Source organism: Kogia breviceps, chromosome 14 (assembly GCF_026419965.1).
Source record: "Kogia breviceps isolate mKogBre1 chromosome 14, mKogBre1 haplotype 1, whole genome shotgun sequence".
Classification (NCBI taxonomy): Eukaryota; Metazoa; Chordata; class Mammalia; order Artiodactyla; family Physeteridae; genus Kogia; species Kogia breviceps.
In genome coordinates, this window is record NC_081323.1 from 53,018,818 (window position 1) to 53,027,895 (window position 9,078).

General features: G+C 53.2%; 1 protein-coding gene across 2 annotated transcripts; it reads left to right on the forward strand.

Moving 5' to 3' along the window:
• Positions 1-8,535, forward strand: REM1 (RRAD and GEM like GTPase 1). 2 transcript variants are annotated; one of them, XM_059038811.2, is made up of 5 exons: positions 1-95; positions 943-1,522; positions 2,572-2,660; positions 6,468-6,669; positions 7,948-8,535. In XM_059038811.2, exons 2-5 carry the CDS (start codon positions 1,183-1,185, stop codon positions 8,217-8,219), a joined length of 903 nt encoding a protein of 300 aa, XP_058894794.1. In that variant the 5' UTR covers positions 1-95; positions 943-1,182; the 3' UTR covers positions 8,220-8,535. The 2 variants fall into 2 exon arrangements, with proteins under 2 accessions (XP_058894794.1, XP_058894795.1); XM_059038812.2 differs by having other exon boundaries at positions 2-95; positions 972-1,522.
• Positions 8,536-9,078: the final 543 nt, after the last annotated feature.

Sequence of the window (9,078 nt, forward strand, 5' to 3'; positions counted from 1 at the left end):
ACCGGCCTGAGGGGCTATGCTGCGAGGCAGTGGTACAGCCTGGAGCACCCGGCAGCTGCGGCGGCCGGGGACCCTGGACCCCTCCCCACACCGAGGTAAAGGCCCGCGCAGCCCGCCACCAACTTAGTCAAGTTGGTGTGGAGTTCGCCAGGCGCCCGTATGGGGCGGGGAGGGGAGGAGGGGGTTCTGCGGCACAAGCAGGGAAGAGGGGGGCCTCGAACCTGCGTTCCGGGGTGAGGGCCCCCGGATCTCGGGCCCGGAGGGCTGTTCCCTGAGACAGGGAACCCTCCCGGGATCTGGGGACTCACATCCAGGACCCCCGGGCCGGGGAAGCTCGGACTCCGGGAATGGCATGCCCTCCTGGGCCCTGTAGGTCTCCTCTCCACCCCCCTCTCCACCGGGACCCCTTCCTGTCACCAAACCTGGGGTCCGGCCGCCTCGAAGCCCCCGCGCCCCCACAGCAGCTGGAGGCCGCAGTGCCAGACGCTTCTGAATTTTTCACGGAGGGGGCGGGCCGGACACGCTGTTCCCATGGTACCGGGGCTCTCAGGTTTCAGCCGGAGGGAACCCCCAGACCCCCTAGCCTTTAGCAGGACCAAGCTGCCCGTCCTGCCTCTTCCTCAGCTCTCGTGGGATCGGGCAGCAGAAGTGAATCCCCCCGGGGCTCTCAACCCTCCTCCGTACCTCCCAACCCGGAACCGAACCGTGGGGAAGAGACCTGTGGGGAAGAAGAGGGGGCAATTCAGGTGTCTTTCGTGAACGTGGGTCTCATGTTCTGAATGGGTGGGGCAGCTCTGTGTGCATGCTTGTGTGGACATCCTATCTGGCTGCTGCCCCTCTGCCTATCTGTGTATCGTGAGGGAGTGGGTTATCCTCAAGGCATAGGAAATGGCCTCTGGGTGTGCATGCATGTGTGTGTTCACACGCACTCACCCCTCCCAGCCTGACCCAGGTTCTCTCTGGGCCTGAAGCCAGAAAGCCCCCACGGGAGGATCTGAGGCGCCTCCTCCTCCCATTTGAACTTGAAGAAGGAAGGACGGCTGGAAGGACTAGAAGGACGCCTCTGGAGGAAGCCATCGCAGCAGCTCATCAGGACCCTACAGAAGAAGGGGCTCAAAGCACCTGGCTCACCACCCACTCCCCATTCTTACTGAAGGAAAAAAGGAAACCCCCTTCCCAAGGATGACACTAAATACTCAGCAAGAGGCAAAAACCCCCCTGCGTCGCCGAGCCAGTACTCCACTGCCCCTGTCCACCCGGGGCCACCGGCCTGGCCTCCTGGGCACAGCACCTTCTACACAGTCCCAGCATCCCCGACTGGGCCAATCAGCCTCCCTCAACACCCCCACCCAGCAACCTTCATCTGCCCCCAGTGGTTGGTCCTCTGAATCCAGCGACTCTGAAGGCTCCTGGGAGGCCCTCTACCGTGTGGTACTGCTTGGAGATCCTGGTGTAGGGAAGACCAGCCTGGCCAACCTCTTTGCAGGAAAGCAAGAGCGGGATCTCCATGAACAGCTGGGAGGTAGGGACCCTGTGGGCTGGGAAGGGATGCGGTCGATGGAGTGAAATCCCTGTTATCTGGGGCATAATGCTGCCAAGAACAGTAGTACAACTCATGCACTGCTCAACTCTGAGGGGCATGTTTCACATAGACTATGAAGTGAATGATAACCCCCTGGAGTTGTGCAGGACACAGCCTGCACAAATCTACAGGAGGGAAATTCCTTGTATAGTGAATGAGAATTTTGCTAATTTCTCATGGATGAGAGGTGTGTGATTCATTTTCATGTCACAAGGGAAGCAATTCTGAGTTCCACAAGTCCCAAGTATAAAGAAATGGTGAACTTCCTCCCAACTCTCAGACCCTGCCCTACAGACGACCATCCATGCCCACTATAACCTGCAGCCAAACTAAGATCCTACCCAAAATGGAGACTCCCAGACTCTTAAGTTGGGCCCTGGGTTCCTTTATTCCCAAGAGGTGCAGTGAGCTGAGAGGGCCTGGGGTCCCAGAATGATGGGGATCAGGGACCCGACAGAGGAAATGAAGGATGAGTCCCTGCAGGACTGGCAGAGAGGACCCAGGGTGAGTGTGGGGAGAGGGGAGGTTAAAGGCAGAGAGGAGGTGGGGACACTCTGACCACGCCCTTTCTCCAGCCCTGACTGCTCAGAGTGTGAACCCATATGTACACACGTACACTGGTACGTATGACAGATAGGGAGACAGAGTTCCAGAGAGGGTAACGGGACCTGCCTGAAGCATACACTAAGCCAGGGACAGAGCAGGACTGGGAGAAATCCCAGCCCAACTTTAACCCCACCGCCCCACACTCATTCAATCAACCAAACCAACAAAACGTTTCTCAGTACCTACTGTGTGCCAGGTACTGTGCTGGCAGCTGGTGAGACATGGGCTCCTCATGGTGTTTCTTGGCCTATCAGGAGAGACAGACATCTAACAAATATGGTGAGCACTTCAAGGAGAAGTGGAGGGGGCGGAAAGAGGGGTTAGGGAGGCCTGCATCCTCCCCAGGCCTGCATCTCCTCCCTGAAATCCGTGTCTTTCCTCAGTTGCGGAAGATGTGTACGAGAGGACCCTCACGGTGGATGGAGAGGATACCACACTGCTGGTCATGGACACCTGGGAGGCTGAGAAACTGGTATGGCACAACAAGCAGGATTTGGGGGGAGGGGTGCTGAGGCTAGTACCAGATTCCTGTCCCCTCTTAGGACACTACAGAGCAGGGACAGGGCAGGGCCCATCCTCAGCACCTCCCCAAACCCACAACTCCTAAGCAGCCTTTCCAACCAAAGCCAGGAGAACCTCATGACCCTGACCCCCTTTTCTCACTCCATTCATCCTCTCCTTACAGCCATCCCAGGATGTGCTTCTACCCCTGCAAATCTTCCCCTTATGAGCACCCTTATCCCATTCCACCCACCCACATTGTACAGAAAAAGGAACACCAGATTTAGCCTGAGGTTGAACCCCCTCTTCCTTTCTCTTACCAGTTGGCTTTGTGCAATTGACTTACCCACTCTGAGCTTCAGTTTTCTCACCTAATAAATGGGTGGATCATTCTTGCCTTCCTTACCAGCTGGTTTTTTTAAACTTCTTATGCAGTTTCACAGAGATAGCACAGTTTGGAGCATGAAAAAATGCTGAACGTGAGTGAAGAATTGTAAATAATGATAATTCTTATCAATCACGACTTCATAGCTAGTAAAAAAGAGGACACCAAAGATGTCCTTCCCTAGCCCATTCCAAAGCAGGAAGAGAGCATTGGGCAGGGACATGTCCCCATTATGCTTTTCTTATCTTGCTTGAGTTTTCTCACCTTTGTTTATCTTGTTGAGTCTTTTTTCTTGCTATACAGGTAACATATGCTCATTGTAGAACTTTGAAGAAATACAGCTAAGCAAAGAGAAGGATCTAAAAATCACCTGGGATCCCATCTCTCTAAGGGGTAGGCCCCTCCCCTAACACTCAGGGAGGCCCTGCCCACAGGGTGGAGCTTAGGAGGGCAATGTTGGGTGATTGACAAGGATGGCTGACAGCTCCAGAGATAGGCCCAAATTTAGGGATGAAGGAGCTATGAGACCAATTCCTTTTAACTAGCATAAAAGGGAACCCAGGTCCAAATGAGCATCATAATAATGATGACGGTTCTCCTAAGAGCAGCTGACGTTTATGGAGCACCTTCTTCCTAAGTGTCAGCCCCTGTGCTAAACACTAGACATATATTTTGACATTCAGTCAAGACAAAAACTATGCAATGAGTGTATTTGATTCCCATTCTACCAATGAGGAAATCAAAGAGAGGTTATGTGTCCAAAGTTCTCAGATAGCAAGTGGGATTCACACCCAGATTTATAATAGCCCAAAGCTTATACTCTTATGCACTAGGACCACCCGCCCTGGGAGCATCACCTTCTGAACCTCCATCTGAGGTTCCACTCCTTCACTCACTTGTTTATTAAGAAACACTGGCTGGCTGGTCCCCACCTCAGCCAGGGTGAAGGGAGGGCACCATGACCAAACCCAGATATGCAAGGCCTGCCCGGGGGTCCGATGTCAGGTCCCTGCAGGCCCATCACACACAGCCAGCCTCAGGGCCAGCCTGAGGGCAGCAGCCTTGAGGGTCCCACATCCCAGGGCCAGCGGAAGGCCTTGGGGATCCAGTGGCCGGCTCACACCCAAGCTTTATTTTTAAAAAAAGAAAGGAAGGAAGAAAAAAGAAACACTGGCTGGATATTGATAATGGGCCAGGACACTGAAGGCCCATCAGTGCCTAAGGCAGACGTGCCTCCTGCCCTCATGGAGCTCACAGACTGGTGAAGGAGGGTCTACTTTTTGGATGCAGTTGAGAATCCTATGGGACAGAGTCTAGTGAATTAAGAAGAGTGATCAAACTGGGAGTCCCATTTGGGAGACAGACTAGAAGGCAGGAATTGGAATTCTGCGCCCAGCTGGCTGTGTGGCCTTGAGAAAGTGTTCTCTTCTCTGGCCCTTGATTTCCCTACAGTTTCCCTGGCCAGTGTCTGTGAAGGCAGTTCCCAAAGAGGGTCCATGCACAGAGGGTCCAGGTTGATGTCAGAGAGGCAAAATCTGACAGAACCGGGAGGGTCTTTGGTTCATCCAGTAGTACCCCAGCCTCGCTGACCATCAGGGTCACCTGAAGAGTATTAGAAATCAGATTCTCAAGTCGCACCCCAGACCTAATGAAATAGAACCTATAAAAGTGGAGTTCTGGGGCTTCCCTGGTGGCGCAGTGGTTGGGAATCCGCCTGCCGATGCAGGGGACACGGGTTCGTGCCCCGGTCCGGGAAGGGAGGACCCCACATGCCGCGGAGCGGCTGGACCCGTGAGCCATGGCCGCTGAGCCTGTGCGTCCGGAGCCTGTGCTCCGCAACGGGAGAGGGCACAACAGTGAGAGGCCCGCGTACCACGAAAAAAAAAAAAAAAAGTGGGGTTCTGGAATCTACATTTTTAATCACACCCCCAAGGGGTTCTTACCCACCAATCCACGTACCAACCAGCTTTTGTGACGCTAACACATAGCAAATCTTCCATAAATACTTGTGCAATGAATGAATGAATGGTCAAGACCCACCCTCTCATTCTACAAATGAGAAAACAGACTCCGAGGGAGGAAGGAACCTGTCCATAGTCAAAGCTAAGAACCCAGAATAAGAACCCACATCTGTCTGACTCAGTTCAGGGTTATTTGGCCCCAGGGAAGGATCAGTACAGCTGTTAAGAACTTACCCCTTTTGACAATGATGTTGACCATGGATCCGATGCTTTCCTACTTATCTACCTTATCTGGTTATCAGAAAACTTTTCTGGCTTCTTTTCCACTTGCAAACAACACTTCCACCACACTTGGCATTGCTCACTCCTGCCCACTCTCTTCCCTCCTACTCAGCCTGCTCATCCTTTCTAACCCCACTCACCAGTCCACTGTGAAGCCCTCCCACACTCTGCCCAGTTGAGTTCTTCTGGTCTACCCCCGCCCCAAGCACCATGGGTCCTCCAGCCACTTGCATATGCCTCTCTTTTTTTTTGGCCGAGCTGCACGGCATGTGGGATCTTCGTTCCCTGACCAGGGATCGAACCCACACCCCCTGCACTGGAAGCACGAGTCTTAACCACTGGACTGCCAGGGACGTTCCTGCATATGCCTCTCTTAATGGTACTTATCACACTGCATTATATCTCTCCATTTTCATAGCATCCCTTCCTAATCATGAGCTTTTGGAGGGCAGGAACTGTGTCTCCTTAAACACTTAGATATACTTAGAAAGCTGTTACCTAGGTGGTTCAGTCTCAGAGTGCTGTCCCTGACAAAAGAGCATCATCCAAAACAATATCAAAATTACTCCAGTTCTTTCCTTTCCTTGTCAAACATCTCGAAGGGACTCCACTTCTTAAAATGCCCCTTGCCTCTCCCACCCGCTTCCCTTACACGCCACAGTTGCTTCTTCAACTCTCTCTTCAAGACTATCCAGAAAAAAACCTCCCCTGGAAGACAGCCTCCTGTCCCAACTTCTCTCCCTTCCTTTTTTTTCTTAACTCTGGACTGCAAAAAGCCGAAAGGGCTGTCTAGCAAGACCAGACCCCTCTCAAACCAGACAAAAGAGCTGAAAAGGCAAAGCCAGAACTCTCCTTAGCAGAACCCAATAAATCTTTTGTCTCCAGTGCCCGGCCTACAGAAGGAACCAATGAATGAGAGAATGGAGTGAGGTAGTGTCATTAGCCCAATTTTTCAAGCAGAGAAACTGCGGCTCAGAGAGCATCGGTGGTCTCCCAAGGTGACACAGGGAATTACGGCAGAATTTGTCCCCCAACCGGTCCAAAGTATCAACCTCAGCCCCATCCCACCCGTTAGACCATCCCAGCCCCTCCTTTCTCAGCCAGGGCCTAGGTACCATCTGAGGATGGGCCTGGGTTCCCTCCCCTACAGGATGAAAGCTGCAGCCAGGAGTCGTGCCTGCAGGTGGGCAGCGCCTACGTTATCGTGTACTCCATCGCAGACAGGGGCAGCTTCGAGAGTGCCTCTGAGCTCCGCATTCAGCTGCGGCGCACATATCAGGCGGACCACGTGCCCATCATCCTGGTGGGCAACAAGGCGGACCTGGCACGCTGCCGGGAAGTCTCCGTGGAAGGTGAGCCCTCCACTCCACCCTCCTCCCCCATCTTTCTCTTAGCCCTGTTGTCACTGTATCTCCTCCAGTGCTCCTCATCTCAGTGACTCGTGCCCCACCACCCCCACCCCGGCCACCTCCATCCTGCATCTACTTGCCTAAGCCTGAAAGCCAGAAACCATTCTTGGCTTGCCTCCTCTCTCATTCCCTCAAACAAGTCCCCAGACCTTGTCGGGTCCACCTCCCTTACTTAACCCCACATTCCCTTCCCGTCCCCATGCCCAGAGCCTCTGCCCCATCCTGGCATCTCCACTTTAGCCTGGGCCAACCCCCATACTTCTCTATCCCCACTCAATCGGTTCTCCTCACCAGCTGCCAGAGTCTTCCTGAACCAGAGCTGACCTTGTCACTTCTTTGCCTAAAAATTCCCCTGTGTGCCCCAATGCCCTTAGTCTGAGACGCTTTATTCACCAGGCATGATAGGCCCAGTGCCTGTAAGCTTTTCAAGGGCTTACATCTGAGACCTGAAAAAGACAATTATTGACTCCAAAATACAGTGAGAAAATTATACATTCAAATTTCACAGAGCTTTGTGTACAAAACATAATATTGTGTCAGCCAGCAACTGCAAACCAAAATGTTTAAAGTTATACTTAAATTGTATTTAAAGTGGGATGGGGAATATTTTAATACAATTGATGTATCAGGTGGGACCCATAAAGATCTAAAAATGGCCCTACTCACGGGGCGAAATCTAAAAAATATGGAAACTGAGACCCAGAGTGGGGAGGCCAGTTCTACAGGGTCACCAGCCACTGAGGACTAGAACCCAGGCCCCTGCATCCAGCTCAGTGGCATCCTGGAGATGGAAGACCATATGCTTTATGAGCAGACGTCCCCAAATTCTGCTATATGATCCCCAGGAGATTTTGTTGAATCACTGGTTCCCAGGCCTCACCTACTAAATCAGAATATCTGCGGGTGGGCTCAGCAACCTGCATTTTAACAAGCTCCCCCAGACAATTCTGATGCACAGATTAGACCCCTTCCCTGGCAGTCAAGACCCTTCCGTGGGACCTCCCAGTCTTCCCAGCCTCATTCTTCTATCAGTATCAATCACTAACCTGTGAACTAACTCCTCAAAGCCAGATTTATCTCTGAGTCCCCTGGCACGCAGCACAAGGTATGGGGAAAGGAAAAATCGTGTTTCCGGTTGAGATTGAACACACCTCCTGCTACCTTTATCTCCTTTTTCCGGTTGTGGCTCCACCCTGGCTCACCTGACCCCGCCCCCCTCAGAGGGCCGCGCCTGCGCTGTGGTGTTCGACTGCAAATTCATCGAGACGTCAGCCACACTGCAGCACAACGTGGCGGAGCTCTTCGAAGGCGTAGTGCGCCAACTGCGCTTGCGCCGCAGGAACTGCACAACCCGGGAGCCGCCCGCCCCCAGACGACGGGCAAGCCTAGGCCAGCGCGCTCGACACTTCCTGGCACGCTTAACTGCCCGCAGCGCCCGCCGCCGGGCACTCAAGGCCCGCTCCAAGTCCTGCCACAACCTGGCCGTGCTCTGAGGCCACCCGCCTACTCTGTGGGTGGGGGGCACTGGGGGTGCATTCTAGCCTCCACCATGGCCACGGAGGGGCAGAGTCTCTGTGGCTTGCAGTCTGCATCGTGGGCCTTGGCCGCCCACTCCCCCAACGTACAGAGCATCTCCCCAGCCGCAACTTCACGGACCTCTCTGCCCTGGGCAAGTGATGGACAGACCATGGGGCCAAAGCCTAAATTGGGGTTTTCATGCGGTGCGTGTCTTTTTGTAAAAAGTCTTCCTTGTCCTTGGGCTCTGGCCAACCCTCAGAAATTCCCCCACAATAAACCAGAACAGAAGGATGTCCTGTCTGAGTGCCCAGATCTCTTCTTTTGGGATCTTCCAGGCGTCTCCACCTCCCGCTTTTCCATGAACACGGGCTGCAGACTGGGTTGGCCTGCTGACCTGGGTGTCAGGGTTAGTCAGTAAAATCACTGGACCAATTATGCATTCAGGCCCTTCTCTGAACCACTGAGCACAGCCCCTGCTCCACGACTTTGAGGGAGACACGGTGGAGCACAGACAACCGCAGTTCGGTGTGATGACCTCCTATTCGCTCATTAACTCGTTTTTTTAGATTATAAATTCTCAGAATATTCTCTGAAAAAAAGATCTTCGCCCTCATCCTAGCAATATAATAGCTGGTGTTTGTTGGGAGCTGACTGGGTACTAAGCTGTCACAACTGTTAATCTTCACGACCCATGTTAAACTAGTTAGAAAACAGAGGCATAGAACAGTGAAGGCTTATGCTCCAGATCACACAGCAGCTATAAGTGAAGTTGCCAGGATTCCAGCCCAGACTTGTGAAACTAGAGTCTGTGGCCAGCTTATCCACAGTTCTCTT

Excerpts from the sequence above, each read along its gene's own strand:
- REM1 (XM_059038811.2), top strand. The coding sequence starts at position 1,183 with ATGACACTAAATACTCAGCAAGAGGCAAAAACCCCCCTGCGTCGCCGA. Across the intron at positions 2,661-6,467 it reads CCTGGGAGGCTGAGAAACTG|GATGAAAGCTGCAGCCAGGA; the intron begins GTATGGCACAAC and ends CCTCCCCTACAG. Across the intron at positions 6,670-7,947 it reads CCGGGAAGTCTCCGTGGAAG|AGGGCCGCGCCTGCGCTGTG; the intron begins GTGAGCCCTCCA and ends CGCCCCCCTCAG.